At 40.6% G+C, this 20,470-nt stretch overlaps 1 protein-coding gene across 1 annotated transcript in view; it reads left to right on the forward strand.

The window, feature by feature from the left end:
* The first annotated feature begins 2,426 nt into the window (after nucleotides 1-2,426).
* LOC138377960 (zinc finger protein 674-like) overlaps nucleotides 2,427-20,470 on the forward strand; it is a 40,387-nt gene continuing 22,343 nt past the window's right edge. The window contains 4 exon segments of the mRNA XM_069463144.1: nucleotides 2,427-2,530; nucleotides 4,311-4,355; nucleotides 11,883-12,009; nucleotides 12,328-12,423. Coding sequence (XP_069319245.1) covers nucleotides 4,341-4,355; nucleotides 11,883-12,009; nucleotides 12,328-12,423 — 238 coding nt within the window. The 5' untranslated portion in view covers nucleotides 2,427-2,530; nucleotides 4,311-4,340.

Here is a 20,470-nt window from a genome sequence, read left to right on the forward strand (position 1 = left end):
GTCCGAGGTTATGGTAGATAAGATAGGACTAAGGCTCAAGAGGCCAGTAAATAGTGGATTCAAGCCTTCTTTTCCAATGGTCGAACAGCCCAGGCAGAGTGTGGGTTGGAAAAACACTTTTGTGTGTTTCTTGATTCCTCAGTGCCCATGTCATGACTGGCAAATGCTGGCATTGCAATAACAGCATGCTTTTCACCAGGGCCCATCCAAAGCATCAGCCCCTTCTGCTTCTGTGCAAGCACCTCTTCCTGCAGAATCAGGATGTGGGGGGGAGTCTGGCCAGGGCCACAGACCAAGAGCTTCTGCAGCTTGGGATTTCTCTACTGTCTTCAGGACACTGTCATACCAACACTATTAACCCTTTCCTGCCTGGTGATAATGATATCTGAAGAGAAGGTTATCAGGTCACCTCTCCTCTAGAAATAAATGGCTTGGTATCTCTTAACCTGGCCGTCATTTACACATACACACGAAATCCTCAATGGGTGATAATTCATTGACCACAGGCCCAAGGGAAAACAGGCGCTTTTCCTGGGATTTCTGCAGGTGGCTTAGACAGGGTCACTTCCCACGTCTGGACTGAGTTTGCAGGTTGGGCCTTGACTCATCCAAAACACCCGGGGAATGTGAGTTAACTTCAGAGAAGAAAGGAAGAGCAGAAAGAAACATGTTCAAATGGAAATTAAATGTCTGATGGATTCCATGATCGCAGCTGACATTCACATCTATGAACAGTGTCTGGCACTAGCTGGCTCCAGCGCACAAGGAATTGCTGTGTACCTGGGCTGAGATCCTGCCATCCTGACCCAAGGAGGTCTGCTTGGTGACCAGGCAGGCACAGCAAGCACAGAGAACACACCTAGCCTCTCTCCTTCAGATCCTGACAGGAAATAGAAAACTTTCCTCCAGGCAGCCCCAGGCCTTTTTAGCAGGCCATGTTGCCACTGGCTGGCATTCTCAGAGAGAACGGCTCTCCGCTATTTTACAATGCATTTCCCAGAAAGCAAAACCCAGATTTTCCCAGGAGGTCTAAGGTCCCAGGAACTGGAGCCCCTTCATTTGTTAGAGAAAAGTACAATGAGGGTTTCGTCCCCCATTCAGGGAGGTTGGTGGCCCTGCAGCCCAACTCCAGAGCCCCACCTCCAGGCCACTCCCCCTAAGGAGCCAGGCCCAGGTCCCCACTTTGTACTACCCGTTCTGGCCCCTAGATGGCCGCGCCCTAGTGCCGCTAATGACAGAAGAGGCCGGACTCCCTCTTTTCCTAGTCCCAGGAGCAGAAGGCAGCGGAAAGCGTGGCTTTGGGAATGGAGGGATGCGAACTCCCAGGGGCGCAGGAAAACGAAGTGGGGGGGGGGGTTCGGCCTCTGTGCCCCGGGCCGCTGGAAAGTCAGCGCCAAGCCCGCTGGCCTCTCGCCACCCAGGGACGCCTCCCCGGGCCTTTCGTACAAGCCGCCATGGGAAATGGTCACACGCTCCTGTCGTTTCCTGTTGCCTCTGAGCGAGCTACTGTCAGAAACACACTCCCTGAAAGGCGCCATGTTGGCCATCAGCGGTGGTACTCCCCCCCCCCCGCCCCCAGCGTCCTCCCATGCGCGTGCGCAGTGCCGGGACCTCGCGTTCCCAGGGGGTGATGGGATGCGGAAGTGCTCGGCTGACCCGAGAGGGCCGCTTGTAACTCATGCTGGCGGTTGTTATCCACCCCTCAAATTTCGGGCTCTTGGCCGTGAAGTAAGGGGGAGGCGGAGATGGTGATGGGTTTGATGGGCTGGGGTTGTTGGCAGGGTTGTGGGTGAGTGCCCTTGTGGAGGTTGAGTGACACGGGCCGTGGCTGTGAGTGTTGGGGGCGCGCTTCGGGGGCCAGCCAGTGATGCATTGATTGAGTTATTCAGGGACCGTTTCCTGAGTGCTCAATAAATGCCAAGCACCGTTGCAAGTTTTTCACATTCATCTTCACAGGAGCCTTGTGTGGTGGTACTGTGATTATATTCATTTGATAGAGAAAACAGCACAGCGTGGCTTGGTGGCTTGGCAGCCTGTCCAAAATCACATAGGTAGCGAACCCGAGGGAGCCTTTATCTTTTCCTATATTTATCATGTTTATTGTTTCCTGCCTTCCCTGCTAGAATACAAGCTCCACAGGAGCGGGGAACTCTGAGATTTTGTTCACTGATGTTTCTCCAACACGGAGAACAGGCACGTAGAGAGCACTCATTTCTTAAACGAATTAAAGTGGCACAGCAGGCTATTAGTTGTAAGGCAGAGATTGTTGAACTCTGTATAAATGTTAACTCTTAAAAGTAGAATGAGGCATTGTACCTCCTTCTGTTGAGTGAAAACCTTTGGATATTACCGAACTTCACTCCATGGAAGGTAGCAAATGGGTTGCTAATGGAATCTCCTGTGGTCATTGTGTGTCCAGGGTCAGAGTGTGTAACCGAGACCACTGCTCGCCAACTGCAGACTCCAGCTTATCTACGCCCAGGCTTCCTCACTTAGTCTGAGAAGACCCATTCTAAGGCCCCAGGAAGAGGTGAGTTCCCCGGGTCACAGGCAGACATCTGGTGCTGCAGTGAGGTCCCAGCTGACATGTGTTTGTGTCTGAATTTCTTGGTCCTGTCTCCTTGGGAACAAGAGAGGTGCTCTGAGGCAAGTTGGAGGAGAACCCTCAGCACAGAGCCCAGACCCACATCCTCAGGGCAGAGGGAAGAGGCTCACAGGACAGTGGTCCTAGAAGAGCTGGACCTGCAGTGGCCTTTGTCTTTCATGGTCAGCTGAGAGGGCAATGCTGGCTCAACTTCCAGGTGCCATCGAGGACCGTGTGACAGTGGGCAGTTTGATCCCTGTTGGAGGAGAGAGAGATGAAAGTCACAGGTAGATCAAGGTATGGATGTCCCCCTTAGGGCTGGTCCCCTGCTGTAGGCAGGATGAGGCTGGGAAGGATCATGACCAGCCACAGAAGTCTTCATCCTCTCCTAACACACCCACTTGTGCAACTTAATGCTCCCTTCTCTTGCCACTGGCTATTTTTGGATTTGAGTCAGTGCCATGGCATCAACCTTGCACCTGCTCAAGGGGAAATGCTGAATCTCCCTCCTGACCAAGGTGCAGAAAATATATTTTTAGTTTATAGAATTTCAGAGTACTCTACAGGTATGCTCTCATCCAGTTTTGCTGCCTCATTTTGATGCTTAATGAAGCTGGGCCTGAGAACATGTCTTGTTGAGCTACACAGATCTGAACCCTGTTGTCCTGATGCTGTCGCAGTGATTGCTGCAGCATGTGATGGTTACTCTGCCCAGAAGCTCTTTGCTGAAACTCTTTTGAAGAACTTCCAAACAAGGGATAGCATGGCATTCAAAATGTGAATTGTGAGGAAGGAGGAAGTGATGAATGGGGGGGGCAGGGTGAGTGGCCAGTAAGAGTGGAGGACATGGGGGGCCAGGCACAGTGATTTTAAGCACCACATAGAACTCACAGTGCTGGACTGTTACTCACCCATCCTCATTCCTCCTTCTCTGCAGCCCTCTAAGCCCTAGTTTGTCTCTTTCTACCAAACTACATCAAGAGATTATTCTATAAACACTTCACTGAGGGTGTTTTCACCGCTAGAGCTCAGTTTTATAGTGGGTAATTTTTAATGATTGTTAACTTTTATTTCACTGGTGCTTAATATTCTTCATGAGAAAATGCAAATAAACAAAAGAAGAAAAATAAAATCACCACTCAAAGATAACCAGCGTTAGCATTTTAATAAGTGTTCTTTGAGACTTCATATATGGACATGTTACTTTAAAAAAGATCACACTGCACTTTTTGTAACCTGCTTTTAAAAATATTAAGAACTGAAAACAAAGTTCCATAGCAGTTTGAAAGACTGTGTATTATGCCTGTTTTTGCATGCATCATATTTTTTTTGAGTCCCCTTTCCTGGACATTTAGTTGCTTCCAAATTTTTGAATGGCGAGAATGACAACTGTTAATATCTTTGTGGCTTTGTGTACATTTATGATTGTTTCATTGTGTTAAATTTCCAGGAATAGAATGCTGGATATAGAGGAGCTGTCAAGTTTTTAATGATTTTTGAAGTAGATGCCTTTAAACACAAGTCATATAGCTGTCCAGTAAGGGAAACAAAATTTGATGTGCAAAACTCACAGTAGCTCAGTAGAGTCCCATGGGAACAAGCTGGAGCTACCAGGCCATGTTTCTAGATCATTCTCCGTAGTGTGCAAGGGTGATTATTATAAGGTGTTGATGATGATGTAATGACTATACCTACCTCATGTACTCTCCTAATTCTGCCTTTGTAGATCTGCATTTTTCATCCAGACCAGAACAAGATGGCCATGTCCCAGGTGAGTTTCTAATTTACCCCTACTTTGTTTCCAGTGAAATTGAAGCAACTTTTAGGAATACCGTATGGTAAACTCGAAAAACCCGATTATCACCTCTTCTCTAGCTGTTTTCTATTCAACCTGTTACCCACATCTGGTTTCTCTCATCCTTTCCCTCACCAGGAGAGAATAAAAACAACAACAAAGATACCTCTCTCTACTTGTTCCTGTGGGAACTGCATCTCATCTTTTCTTCTTTTCCTTTTTAGAGAAGATTTTTTAAATACATCAACTGATCTTGCTTTTTCCCTCCTTTTCACTTCTTGTTCTTTATTATGTGTAAGATAATAAATTCATGCATAATGTTTTAATTTGCGTATAAAAACTAGTAGTCAGAAAGCTTCTCTTTCTTCTTCCCCCAGTGCCATGTTTCTCCTCAGAGATGCCCGCTGTTAACAATTTGGTGAAGCCGTAGTGTAGATGCATTTATGTCAATTTAATGAACTAAAAACATATACAGATGTATTGTTTTATATGTTTTTACACAAATGGCATCATACTTCCATACCTATCTTGCTTTTTCCACCTGGTTATATTCTGGGTGGTGTTTCTTGTCAATATATAAAGATTATTTCAATTCCTATTTCATAGGGTGGATGTATCATTTAACTATTTCTCTATTTATGGATATTTTGGTGTGTTAATCCCTTTTGCATTGCTATAAAAGAAATACCTGAGGCATGGTAATTTATAAAGGAAAGAGGTTTATTTGACTCATGGTCCTACAGACTGTACAAGGAGCATGGTGCCAGCATCTGCTTCTGGTGAGGGCTTCAGGGAGCTTCCAATCAAGGCAGACGGTGAAGGGGGAGCAGGCGTGTCACATGGCAAGAGCAGGAACAAGAGAGGGAGGAGATGGTGCCAGGCTCTTTTAAAGGACCAGTTCTCTGAGAACTAATAAAGTGAGAACTCACTCATTATTATGGGGAGGGCACCAAGCCCTTCATGAAGGATCCGCCCCCGTGACCCAAACACCTCACACCAGGCCCGACATTCAACACTGGGGATCAGATTTCAACATGAGATTTGGAGGGGCCAAACATCCGAACCATATCATTAGGTTTTTAATTTTTCCTTTTTGCTATTGTAAACAGTGCCTCGTGAACAACTTTCTGTGCATCTGCTCAGTAGTACAAGTATTTATGAAGGTTATTCTTGGAAGTTGGATTCTTTGACTAAAAGGTATTCAAACTTTAAACTTGCACTCCTAAATCCTCCTTAATTACTCCTTTCACCAAATTTGAAGATCATATAATTTCAGTGTTCCAATTTCCCAGGCTATTAAAGATGAAAAAGGTACCAAATTCATCTTTGAAGCCAATTAACTTTAAATTTAATGAAGATGCTACAAAAAAGAAAATTATAGACCAGCTTCACTTAAGAATATGGATGCCAAAATTCTAAAAATATTCTTAATAGAACGTTATAATGAATTGAACATTTTTAAAAGTAGTGCATGCACATGGTAAAAATTCAAACAAAAGGTGAAAAATAATTTTCCCATCCCTAAGACTTCTTTATTTTTTTGTACATTCTTCCAGAGATCATGTATGCATATCTGTCTTGATATATGAATTTCTTTCTCGTCTTCCTTCCCCCTCCTTTTAACAAATTAGAGTACATTCTGGTCCTTCTGGCCCTTTTCTCTCTCTCTCTCTCTCTCTCTCTCTCTTTCTTTCTTTCTTTTTCTTTTTTTTTTGAGACACAGTCTTGCTCTGTTGCCTTGGCTAGAGTGCCGTGGCGTCAGCCTAGCTCACAGCAACCTCAAACTCCTGGGCTTAAGCGATCCTCCTGCCTCAGCCTCCTGAGGAGCTGAGATTACAGGTATGTGCCACCATGCCCAACTATATATATTTTTAGCTGTCCAGATAATTTCTTTCTATTTTTAGTAGAGATGGGGTCTCACTCTTGCTCAGGCTGGTCTCAAACTCCTGACCTTGAGTGATCCTCCCACCTCAGGCTCCCAGAGTGCTAGGATTACAGGCGTGAGCCTCACAGCACCCGGCCTGGCCCTTTTCTTAATGATCATTCCATTTTGCTTGTGTTTAGTCTACCCTGAGGTTTCTCAGTGCAGCACTATGGACATTTTGGTTCACATCATTATTTGTTGGAGATCGCTTTCCTGTGCATCGTATATGTAGCAGCATCCCTGGCCTCTATCTAATACATGCCAGTAGAACCTCCTCCTCCAGTTTCACAACCAAAATGTCTCCAGACATTGCCAAATATCCCCTGGGGGACAAAATTATCCAATGTTTAAAACAGGTGGTCTACCCCGTTTACAAAAATGGCTGCTTGACAGTCCATTGGATGGAAATACCGTTATTTATTTACTTTTTCCCTAGTGATAGACATTTAGGATATTTCCAGCCTTTTGCTACCATGGACAAGATAGCAGTGTACAGTACTTTCCCATTGTACACATGTGAGTGCCTCCATAGGATAACTTTCTAGAAGTGAGATTTCTAGTTCAGAGTTATGTGCATCTTGAAATTTTGATTCAGAACTGTCAAATTGCCCTCCAAATAGGGTGTACTGATTTGCACTCCTAGCAAGAGTATAATGCATTTTCCCATAAATAGTATGGTGTATTATCCAATGCTTTGATTTTTGCCATTGTGAGGGAGAAAAGAGGGGTGCATTTTAGTTTATATTTCTTGAATTGAGTGTCTTTTCATATTTTTAAATGCTATTTGTACTTTTTTCTTTAAAATGTTTACTATAGTCATTTGTCCCTTTTTCTCTTGGCTATGGAATTATTTTGATTGCTGGATGCCAGCTCTTTATGTTAACTTAAGTAAATAAGGTGTCTGTCATATATGTTATAAATATTTTTTCATAGTTTGTCATTTGTTTTGACTTGGCTTATCATACATCTCAGGCAGTAGACACTTAAATTTTTTTAATGTCTAATTTCACAATCTTTTGTGGCTTCTAGATTTCTTATATTCTTAAATAGGCTTCTGTGAGTCAATATTATAAAAATGGCATTTCAGTTGTGTGGAAAACGTGGTTAATGAATGATGGTGGCACAATTGAGTCTCCATCTGGATGGAAACAAAGTTAGACTCTTCTGTATCCTGTAAAAGTAAATTCCAGTTTGATTAAAGAACTAAATATATATTTGAAAAATTAGATGAAAATTCAGGAGGATATTTGTATAACCTTGCATTTTGATGAAGATAGGAAACCCAGAAACCATAAAGAGAAAGATTGTCAGATTAGACTGCATTAAAATGTTAAAACCTATACAGTCAAGAGGCATATTTGAGACTCAGAGAAAAATACATGCAGTACATATGATACACAGAGGATTTATATATGGAAAATGCAAAATGATGATTAAAAAAGACAAAAAAGTGGTAGAGAAATAGTCAAAAAGATAGGACAGATAATTTACAAGAAAAAAAGTGTAATGCTGTATGAAAAGATGTTTACCTTCCTCAGTTTTCAAGCCAGGAAAACACGGCTCGTTTTCATTCCTCCTTTTCTGTTGTGTTCTAACAAATGAAACTAGTCTCAGCCCTTCTACTAATTGTTTGCCTTCCAGGCAGTTGTTTGTTTTTTGTATATATGTAGAAAACCTACAAAATTTTGCCTGGGTTTTTAATGAAAATATGTTCCTACTATGCATATTCTGAAATACGCTTTTTTCATTTAGACAAAAGTATCCCAAACATCCTTACATGTCAGTCTGTTTTCATGGAAGTTCTAGAGTATAGAATTAGCAATTTATTTAACTACCCTAGTCCTCCCAGTCAAGACGCAGTTTTTTTTTTTTTTTTCAGGGATCATTTTTATCACAAGCAATGTCACCTGATAGTGCAGCTGTTGTTCTACCATCATGCGTTCCCAGGAACACGGAACATTTAAGGCTTTCTTCTACTTTTTGCTAATACAAATAATACTGCCTTGGACATCCTTATGTACATGTTAATATTTCATGCTGAGCGTGAGCAATACAGGCTCACGCCTGTAATCCTAGCACTCTGAGAGGCCAGGGCGGGAGGATTGCTTGAGGTCAGGAGTTCAAGACCAGCTTGAGTAAAAGCGAGACCCCATCTCTACAAAAAATAGAAAAAAATTAGCCAGGCGTGGTGGCACGTGCCTGTGGTCCCAGCTACTCCAGAGGCTGAGGCAGTAGGATCACTTGAGCCCAGGAATTTGAGGTTGCAGTAAGCTATGACGATGCCACTACATTTATGCCCAGGAAACAAAGCAAAATCCTGTCTCTCCCCAAAAAAATAAATAAAATGATGAGTGTAGGTTAAAAAAAAAAGACTATGAAGGGTCACATGTGGTATACTATTATACATTTATTTCACATTGTTTCAGTTATATATTGGGTTGTGGTCTTTTTCTTTTTTCTTTTTCTTTCTTTCTTTCTTTCTTTTTTTTTTTTTGAGACAGAGTCTCACTCTCTTGCCCGGCCTAGAGTGCCATGGTGTCAGCCTGGCTCACAGCAACCTCAAGCTCCTGGGCTCAAGCAATCCTTCTGCCTCAGCCTCCCGAGTAGCTGGGACTACAGGCATGTGCCACCATGCCTGGCTAACCTTTTCCATATATTTTTAGTTGTCCAGCTAATTTCTTTCTATTTTTTTAGTAGAGACGGAGTCTCGCCCTTGCTCAGGCTGGTCTCAAACTCCTGAGCTCAAACGATCCACCTACCTCAACCTCTCAGAGTGCTAAGAATACAGGTTGTGGTCTTTTTCTTAATGATTTGTTAGAATTTTAGTATATGAAGGAAATTAGCTCATTGTTATGTATATTACAAATATTTTCTCACTTTGTTATTTATGTTTGATAATTTAAAAATTTTGTTCTGCTATTTAGAATTTTCTAATGTCTAGGTAGTCTAGTTTATCAGTGTGTGACCATGTCTTCTGAATTTGGGAATTGCTTAAAAAAGCTTTCAACCACTCCAAAATTATAAAAACTTTTAACTTATTTATTAATTTTATGATTATCTTGTAGACACTTAAATCCCTAATCCATCTGTAATTTATTTTGGAGTTCAGAGTGAGATAGGTAATTCAGTTTTACAGAGTTTTGTTTCCCTCCATAAATGCCTAGCCAGATTTTCCTAATGACATCTTTTCTGCAGCGATTAAAGGTACTTTTACTATGAACTAAATTCTGACACTGTACATGTGGGATCTGTTGGTGGTTTTTAACTTTAGTCATCATCATCATCATCATTTTTAGCTTTCTGTTACTGGAAACCTGATAATGGATTGGTAGCTATGTTACCAGGTCTGAGAGATAGGAATAAAAATCAAAGTGTTTTTCCCACTGTCACATACCACACAACACAACATTTCTGACACCAGATGTGTGGGGGTTGTTTCCCCACTTTCCAAGCAATTCTTTAGTGGACACCAGCTGGGTGTCCTCTAATTCAGTTCAATTCTGGCACTGTATACCTGGAGATAGTGTTAGATCCCACAGATTGAGGGATCGGTCCCACAAGACTGCCCCTCGTTCAGATGCCAGTTACATGTAGTAGATTGTAAACCAGAAGTTCCCATGACCCTCTCCTCGAATTCAATTAATTCGGGTCACAGAACTCAGGGAAACGCTTTACTTATGTTTACCCATTTATTATAAAAGATATTACAAAGGATACCGATGAACAGCTAGATGGAATAGATGCATAGAGCAAGGTATGCGGGAAGGCACACGGAACTCTCATTCCCTGTCTGGACTCACCACCATCCAGGAACATTCAAGTGTTCAGCTATCCAGAAGCTCTCCAAACCCTATTTTGGATTTTTATGGAGCCATGATTGATTAAAACATAGGCCGTTGGTGATCAACTCAACCTTCAGCCCCTCTCCCCTCCTGGGAGTTTGTAGGGGGCTGAAAGTCTCAACCCTCTAATCCTGCCTTGGTTTTCCAGTGACCAGCCCTCATCCTGAAGCCGTCTAGGCCCTAGCTAGAGTCTAGGGACTGCCAGCCATCAGTCAACAGCATACAAAAGACACCATTATTACTCCAGAGGAAATCCCAAGGGTTTTTGGAGCTTTTTGTCAGCAGACAGGACAAAGAACAAATATATGTTTCACAGCATCACACCTGATGACATAACTTCTGATAAAAATGACTCTTTATTGGTAAACCAACTGCATCTGGACTGGGAGGACTGTAAATAAACTATAATATAAATAGCTAGTAGGAAGCCAGATATTTGGGTTCCCTGAGTACATTGTCACTCTTATAAATGGGCATGTTGTTTGCTGGGACCCTGGAAGCCATAGCAATGGAACTGTTACAAGAGATATTGGTATATGGAGCAGGTTAGGGCTTCTAAACCAGATGATTTGTGTGCTCAGCTGTGTAGTTTTGTTCCTTGACACTGAGCATTCATGTGGGAGGGGCAGTTTGGGTTAAGAGCTGTTGGGTTGCTCTGAGAATCCCTTCTGCTGGAGAAACCTGCCTGTCACTACCCTCTGGCACACTGACTTTCCTGTCTCCTATCCTGCACAGCTTAGTAAACTGGTGTGCGATGTGGCTGATTTCGGCCTTGTGGGTGCAACATGTCTCTTTGAACTTAAGACCACCAAGCGTGGGCATGAGAGGATGAGATCTAGAGCATAAACAGGTGGCTTACTGCTCTTTGATAGGAATTAGGGCACTTCTAGAAGTGAGTTCTTATTTGGTGGTGACAAGGAAAACACAGACCTTTCCCTTTTTGCCTCAGTCATCTGCCCAGCCCGCAGACCTTCTGGTTTCCTGTTCTTGTCTCATGATTGATGAGCTAAGGTTAGAAGTGTTTGTCATGATTGATAAGCTATGTTTAGAATGGTTTGTTTTAGCTCTGTCAGCCCCGAGCAGAATTCACTTCCTCCTCTCTGGACCCTGTCCTACATCTGTCATCTGTCATTGCCCCTGTAAGGCAGGCCCCCTCCCTCCCTCCCTTTCATCTATGAGTTTGTAAGTGTTGTTTTTCTTCCTCTACCAAACTGGAGCTCCTTGAGTTCAAGAGGTGCTTGTTTTTTTGGGTTTTTTTTTTTTTTGTATTTTTTATATCTGCAGGACTTACCAGCTTGGTCTCTGTTCGATAAATATGTGTTGAATGAATGGATTTCCAGGGTAAGATATTTCTAATAGCTTATCTGTTTCTCCTGTAAAGTTTAAAATAACTTTAGTTGTATAAATACTCTATGTGATATACTCTGCCAAATTGTGACAAGTGAATAGCATAAGAACAATTATACAGAGAAAGGCAGATATGGGTGCCAAAGCTAGACCGTGTGGATTTAAATCCCTCACTCCTAGCTGTGTGACCTGGGCTGGTTAGTAGAGACTGTGTGTGCCTCACGTTCCTCACCTGTCGAGTTTCTCCTAGGGTGGTGGTGAGGATCGAAATCTTCAGTACGTGTAAAGGACTTAGAATAGGCACAGAGTAAGCCCTCCATGTGCGTGAGGTGTCCTGTCCCAGTCCCCCAGGCAGATCCCTTTGTGCTAAAGAGGAATGTGCTGTTACAGGAATCACTGACCTTCAAGGATGTGTTTGTGGACTTCACCCTGGAGGAGTGGCAGCAACTGGACTCTGCTCAGAAGAACCTCTACAGGGATGTCATGCTTGAGAACTACAGCCACTTGGTGTCTGTGGGTGAGGGACTGCTCCACAGTGGGATGTAGAATGCACCCAGTAGTGTCTTTCTGAGCTGCTGCTGCTGCAAGCTCAGGGACATTGGAAACCCTCAGTGAGTTTGGGCTTAAGGCCCACTGTCAAGTATTAACAGTCCCATTTGGGTACGGGATGTTTGTGTCTTGGCCTGCTACGTGAATGTTCTGTACTGAGGGGCAAATAACTATGTGCATGGGGCAGTCACCAAGACCATGCCATCTTCAGCCTGCAGGGAAGGGCCTCGGTTCTGGAATGCCTTCAGCATTCATAACAAAGTTCTACGTCATTTCCCCTGAACAGGGTATCTAGTTGCCAAACCAGATGTGATCTTTGGGTTGGGACCAGGAGAAGAGTCCTGGGTGGCAGACGGAGGGACCCCAATGCGGAGCTGTCCAGGTGAGTCAGACCAGGGAAAGGGGAACCAGCTTGGCCAGTGAGAGCTTGGCCTCTGGGAGGCGCCCAGGAGCCCTTCTCAGAGCCCCCAGACTTGTGGATGTGCCTGGGGTCTGATGACGTGTGCTGTTGTCACATCCAAATGAGGCCTCCTCCTGGCAGCGTTTTCCAGTCACCATGCACTTTGCTTGGCATTCAGACAGTGTGGCCACTCTTGTTCTTAGATCCCATTTCTACCTTCCAGCCTTCTGGCTTGCTAGTGAGAAGTGCCAAGCCCGTTCTCATTTCTTTCCTCCCTCCTTTCTGGAAGCTTTCAGGACTTTCTCTCCCCATTATTGGGCTTTTGTATTTGCACCAGAATAGAGGTAAGTGTTGGTGTTTCCTCTTTATTGTGCATACTGTGGGCCCTTTCAGTCTGAAATTTAGAGTCCTTTTTTTTTTTTTAACCTCAGGGAAATTATCCTACCTGGTTTATTGGAGTTGGTACAGACGACAAAGCTTTGCTAGTGACCTTTAACTCTACCTGGCCAGGTACCCACCATGTTCTCGTCTGCCCTCACTTTGCGGTGAACACTGTAAACCTTCACACCATTTTCTCTTTCCTCTTCTTATATCTTCTCAGACTCTTAGAAATCTGACTTGATAAACTGCCTGTTATCAGATTCCTCCTCTTATCAATACTTTGCTCCCACTGAACTCTTGTTTTTTGTATTATCTCTTTATTTATTCAGAAAATAAATAAACTTGAGAGGACTTTACTTCCAGTGTAGGATACTTCATAAGATGCTATCAAACTGTTTTCTAGCATGGCTGAACTCTTTTGTTTTCCTGTCAGCAATGTGTAAGAGTTCTAGGTGTTTCTCATCCATGCCAGCACTTGGTATGGTAAGTGTGAATCTTTCTTTCTAATAGGTAGTAAGTAAAGGGATCTCATTGTGATTTTAATTTGCATTTCTCTAATGTTGAATGTTGTTGAGCATCTTTTCATGCTCTTATTTGCCATCTGTATATCTTCTTTGGTGAACTGTTGTAATCTTTTGCCATTTTGTTTGTTATTAAATTATAAGAGTTCTTTATATATATATATATATATATATATATATATATATATTTTATTTCAGCTTATCATGGGGGTACAAAAATTCAGGTTATATATATTGCCCATGTCCTGCCCATCCCCCCCGAGTCAGAGCTTCAAGCGTGTCCATTCCCCAGACAGTGCGCATTGCACTCATCATGTAGCTATACCCCCATCCCCTCCCCCCACCCCCCATCCACTCGAGTCAGAGCTTCAAGCGTGTCCATTCCCCAGACAGTGCGTAATGCACTCATCATGTAGGTATACACCCATCCCCTCCCCACCTTGATGCAAGTCCTTTGTCAGCTATGTGTTTTCCAAGTATCTACTCGCAGGCCATGACTTTTTTTTCTCTTAACAGTTTGCTTTGAAGAATAGATGTTTTTAATTTTGATAAAGTTCAATTTATCAAGTTCTTTTGTGGTTCATGCTTTTTATGTCCTATTTAACAAATCTCTAATTCAGGGCAACAAAGATTTTCTCATATGTTTTCTTTCAGAAGATTTATAATTTTAGCTCCTTATGTTTAGGCCTATGACAAAAAATGAGTTAAGTTTTTTAATCTGGTGTGAGTGTCAATTTTTTTTTTTTTTTTTGAGACAGAGTCTCACTCTGTTGCCCAGGCTAGAGTGAGTGCCGTGGCGTTAGTCTAGCTCACAGCAACCTCAAACTCCTGAGCTCAAGCGATCCTCCTGTCTCAGCCTCCCGAGTAGCTGGGACTACAGGCATGCACCACCATGCCCGGCTAATTTTTTCTCTATATATTTTTAGCTGTCCATATAATTTCTTTCTATTTTTAGTAGAGATGGGGTCTCGCTCTTGCTCAGGCTGGTCTCGAACTCCTGAGCTCAAAGGATCCGCCCACCTCGGCCTCCCAGAGTGCTAGGATTACAGGCGTGAGCCACCGCGCCCGGCCTGTGAGTGTCAATTTTTTTTGCATATGCATATCCAATTATTCCAGCAGCATTTTTGAAAAGACTGTTATTTCTCCATGGCTTACCTTGGCACTCTTGTCAAAAACAACTGAACACAGATGTGTCAGTCTATATGCCAATAACACACTGTTTAATTTCTGCAACCTTATATTAAGTGTTCAAATCAGGTAGTGTGAATCTTCCAATTTTGTTCTTCCTTTTCTTTTTTTTAGTTTTTAATTTTTTTTTATTTCAGCGTATTATGGGGGTACAAATGTTTAGGTTATGTATATTGCCTTTGCCCCACCCAAGTCAGAGCTTCAAGTGTGTCCATCCCCCAGATGGTGCGCACCACACCCATTAGGTGTATATATACCCATCCCCACCTCCCCCTTCCCATCTGCCCAATGAATGTTATTACTATATGTGCATTTAAGTGTTGATCAGTTAAAACCAATTTGATGGTGAGTACATGTGATGCTTGTTTTTCCATTCTTGTGATACTTCACTTAGTAGAATGGGTTCCAGCTCTATCCAGGATAATACAAGAGGTGCTAGATCACCATTGTTTTTTTGACTGAGAACTCCATGGTATACATGTACCACATTTTATTAATCCACTCATGTAGAAGCAGCTTGGGAATTTGTATGGAATTTTGCATAGGATTCCATTGAATCTGTTCATCATTTATATACTGACAATTTTGAGTCTTCTAATTCATGAACATGGTGTAACTCTATGTATTTATGTCTTTTAAAATTTGTCTTAGTAAGGCCAGGCACGGTGGCTCATGCCTATAATCCTAGCATTTTGGGAGGCTGAGGCAGTAGGATCACTTAAGTCCAGGAGTTTGAGGTTGCTGTGAGCTAGGCTGATGCCACGGCACTCTAGCCAGGGCAAAAGAGCGAGACTCTGTCTCCAAAAAAAAAAAAAAATTTTGTCTTAGTAATATTTTATAGTTTATAGTGCACAGGTCTTGCACATTGTTTAATTCATCCCTAAGTGTCTTATGTTCTTATATTGTAAATGGTATTTTTTTTGTATTTCATTTTCCCATTGCTCAGTGCTATTTTATAGAAATATAATTGATTTTTTTATATTGATCCTGTATCCCAGGACCTTCCTCAGCTTACATATTAATACTTGTAGCTCTTTTATAGATAGCTTGGCATGTTCTGTGTAAACAATCATGTAATTATAAATAAAGACAGTTTTATTTCTTGCTTTCTAATCTTGATGTCTTTTACTTTTTTTTCCTTTGCCTCTTTGTACTGGCTAGTATCTTTGGTATAATGTTGAATAGTAGTAGTGAGAATGACATTCTTGCCTTGTTCCTGATCTTAAGACAGAAACATTCACTTTCTCACCATTAGGTATAATTTTTTATTTGTAGGATTTTTCATAGATAGACTGATAATAATGGTTGAGGTTTTTTCCTTTTAATCTTGGTTTTCTGAGTTTTTATCATGAATAAATGTTGAATGTTGCAAATGCTTTTTCTGCATCAATTGACATGACAGTGATTTTTCTCCTTGAGACTGTTAATTTGGTAGATTACATTGATTTGCAAATATTGAACTAGCCTTTCATTCCCAGTGTAAACCCCACTTGATCATGACCTATTATTCCTTTTATATATTGCTAATTATTTTTACTCATATTTTGTTGAGTATTTTACATCTGTGTATATGTCAGTTATCTGTAGTTTTCTTCACTCATACTGTTTGGGTCTGGTTTTGACATCAGGGTTATGCTGGCCTCATAAAATGAGTTGGGAAATGTTTCTTCCTCTTTTATTTTTTGAAAATTTTTACATAGGATTAGCATTGTTTCTGTCTTAAATGTTTTGTATACTTCATCAGAGAAGGCATGTGGGCCTAGAGCTTTTTTTTGAGGGTAGGTTTTGAACTACTAATTCAATTTTGATAATTATAAGGATACTCAGACAACCCTTTTCTTCTTTAGTGAACTTTGGTGGTTTGTGGCCTTGAAGGAATTTATCTCATCTGAACTATCAAATTTTTGACAATAAAGTTTTTTTCATAAGATTTCCTTATTATTTTTTTAGTGTTTGTAGGATCTGTGGTGTTGTTCTCCTGATATTCATAATGTATATCTTCTCTTTTTAATCAGTCTGACTTGAGGTTTATCAATTTTATTGACCTTTTCACAGAACCAGCTTTTAATCACGTTGATTTTTGTTTTTGAAAATTTTCTATTTTTTTGACATTTTGTTGTATTTTTCATTATTTGTAATCCTTATTGGTTACCATATCATGCATACTGAAGAGCATTTAGGACACATGAGCACTTTTCAGGAGAAATATACAGCTAGCACCTGTGTAATCACCGCTGAGGATGAGAACTAGGACTGCCCCTCCCGATTGCATCCTCCTACCTCTCTCCTGGATATAACCTCTCTCCTGAATTTGGGGATAATTATTTTCAGGATTTGGGTTATGGCTTCTGCTATCTATATCTGTATCCCTAGGCCATATATTGTTTAGTTGGAACTTTTCTTTTTTGAGCTTTATAAAAATGGAATCATTCTATATGAGTTCTTTTGTGACTTATTTTACTCTTACAATTGTGAATTTAGCCATGATGAAGTGTATAAATGTAATTTGTTCATTTTCATTGCAGGATAGTGTTCTAGTTTGGGTATTCCACCATTAATAGTATCTACTTTTCTTGTGATGGAGTTTGGGTTGTTTCCAGTTTAAGACTATTATAGCCAATGATAATACTAACCATTATTTTACTAGTCACATGTTGTGCGAGGGCTTTTCTAGTGCATATACCTGGGTTGTTGTGACTGGATTTTGGACGTATGAATATTTAACTTTATAGTGAAGGCCAAATGTTGATTTTAATGTTGATTTGTAGAGCATTTGTACCAGTTTACAGTCCCATCAATAGTGGATGAGGCTTCCATTGCCCTCTCCCCATCATTTGGTCTTGTCACACTTATATTTGTTGCCATTCTGATAGGTGTGTATTAGTATCTTCTTGTGATTGAAACTTTCGTTTCCTTGATTAGTAATGAAATTGATCATCATTTCATATCTTTATAATTTGAGTGATTTGTTTTCTGAAGTGCCTGTGTAAGTCTTCTACCCTTTTTTCCTTATGATATGTGCCTTCCTCTTACTTATCACACTATTTTTAATACTGTATTTATTAATGCTGTATTGCACATATACTGTCCCAATTTGTTAGATTGTCTTTTCACTATCTTTCTTGTGTCTCTTGTCGAACAGAGATTCTTTATATTAAATTGGATTTCTTGTAGACATGATATAGTTGGGGATTGTGTTTTTAATCTTATCTGACAATCTGCCTTTTAATTGGTATGATTATTTAGACCATTTACATTTGATATAATTACTGGTATTGTTGGATGTAGGTCTACCCCTTTATTATTTCTTTTCTCTTTGTCCCATTTTTTCTGGTTGTTGTTCTACTCTCCCATTCCTCTATTCTTTGAAATATTTGAATATTTTCTTAATTCAACTTTTTATATTGAGGTCATTATAGATTCATATGTAAGAAATAATACAGAGAGATCTTGTGTACCCTTTACCCAATTTCCCGCCAATGGTAACATCTTGCAAAACTATAGCACAGTATCACAACTAGAATGTTGACATATGCACAGTTAAAATACATTTCCATTACTACAAGGATCCTGCATATTGCCCTTTTACAGCCATGCCCATTTCTTCCCAGCCCACCCCCTCCTTAACCCCTGGCAACCACTAATCTGTGTTCTGTTTCTATAATTTTCTCATTTGAAGAATGTTATATAAATGAAATCATACAGTATGTAACCTTATGAGCTTGGTTCTTTTTCAGTCAGCATAATTCTCTGGAGATTCATCCAGGTTGTTGTATGTATCAATAGTTTGTTTGTTTTTATTGCTGAGTAGTATTCCACTGTATGCATGTACTGCAGTTTACTTAACCATTGCTGAAGGACATTGAGATTGTGTCTGTTGTTTGGCTGTTACACATAAATTTGCTATAAACATTTGTGTATATGTTTTTATGTGAACATAAGTTTTCATTTCTCTGGGATGAATTTCTAGGGGTGCAATTGCAATTTAATCATTCCATTTTAAACATACCTAATTTTTGTCACTATCTGCTTGTTTAGTTATTTTTTAAAAGTTCAATGGCTGCTCTAGGCATTAAGATATGTATGCAACCTTTCGCATTCTACTCAGAGTTATGTTTTAATACTTTAAGCAATATGTAGAAGATTTACAACAGTATAGGTCCATTTACTTTCTCCTCTTTATGTTATAGTTTTCAAAGATATTACATTTACATAACATTTTAAACCCTCCAGACAATGTTATAATTTTTGCTTTCAACTCTCATATGTATCTTAAAGAGAGAAAAATAGTCTATTATATTTACACAGATATTTTACCATTTCTGTTGCTCTTTAAGTATTCCTAAAGTTCCATGTTTCCCTCTGATGTCATCTCCCTTCACCCTGAAGAAGAATTTGCAGCATTTCTCTTAAACAAGTCTTTGGGTGACAAAGTCTCTTAGTTTTCTTTCACCTGAGAATTTTAAAAATTTGTCTTCCTTCTTAAAGGATATTTTTTCTGGATGTAGAATTGTGTGTTGACTTTTCTTTTCCTTTAGTATTTTTAAGACATTCCATTATCTTCTGGCCTCCATTGTTTCTGATGAGAACTTTGAATCATTGTTTCCTCATATGTAGTATGCCTTTTTTCTCTGGGTATGTTTTCTTTAAGTTGGCTTTCCAGCCATTTAATTATGGTGTTTCTTTGAGTTTATATTGATTGTGGTATGCTGTGCTTCTTGAATTTATAAATTTATGTCTTTTTGTCCAAATTTGGGAAGTTTTTGGTTACTATGTATTCAAACCTTCTTTCTACACTAGCTAGTCTTTTTTCTTCTCCTTTGAGAAGAAAAATGACATGAATGTTGTACCTTTAGATATTGTTCCACAGGTCCTGGGAAGCCCTGTTTTTCTTTTTTTCCAATTGTTTTTCTCTCTATTCTTCAGGTTGACAAGTTTGATCATTTCAGTTAATCTAACTCCAAGTTCTTGACTTTGCATCAGTCATCTCCATTCTGCTGTTAAGTCTATCCCATGAGTTTTGACTTTTAATTTCAGATACCGTGTTTTTCAGTTTTAAAATTTCAAAATTTTTTCCCAGGTTATGTTTCTCTGCTAAGAACTTCTATTCATCCATTTATTTCAAATGTGTTTGCTGTTACCACATGGAGCTTAGGTGTAATAGCTGCTTAAATGTCTTTGAAATTTCCAGCACCTGGGTTATCTCAGGATTGGCATCTATTGATTGTCTTTTTACCTTGAGAATTGATCACATCTTGCTCGTGGTTTGTTATATTGAATAATTTTAGATTCTATCCTAGATAGTGTTGACCCGTTATTGTTTTTGTTTATCAGGTAATAAACCATTTCAGTTCAAACTACTAATTCTATCTGACCTACTGTGGCTGTCAGTTCTAATCAGTTCAGTTTTCAAAGGCCTTGCTGTGCTCCTTTGGATCTGTATTGTGCATGTGTCATTCAGGGATTAGTTTAAGACTTGAGGCCGGGCGCGGTGGCTCACGCCTGTAATCCTAGCACTCTGGGAGGCCGAGGCGGGTGGATCGCTCAAGGTCAGGAGTTCGAGACCAGCCTGAGCAATGAGCGAGACCTCGTCTCTACTAAAAATAGAAAGAAATTATCTGGCCAACTAAAATATATATAGAAAAAAAAAAAAAAATTAGCCGGGCATGGTGGCGCATGCCTGTTGTCCCAGCTACTTGGGAGGCTGAGGCAGTAGGATTGCTTAAGCCCAGGTGTTTGAGGTTGCTGTGAGCTAGGCTGACGCCACGGCACTCACTCTAGCCTGGGCAACAAAGCGACACTGTCTCAAAAAAAAAAAAAAAAAAAAAAAGACTTGAGTGGTAGGCTAAGTCTTTAACCCAATTTTCAAAGCCTTTGCAGTCCTGCTTTGGGTCTGTCTCATACATTTGTCACTATGGTGCTAGTCTCAGGCTAAAGCT

Source organism: Eulemur rufifrons, chromosome 30 (genome assembly GCF_041146395.1).
Source record: "Eulemur rufifrons isolate Redbay chromosome 30, OSU_ERuf_1, whole genome shotgun sequence".
NCBI classification, from domain to species: Eukaryota; Metazoa; Chordata; class Mammalia; order Primates; family Lemuridae; genus Eulemur; species Eulemur rufifrons.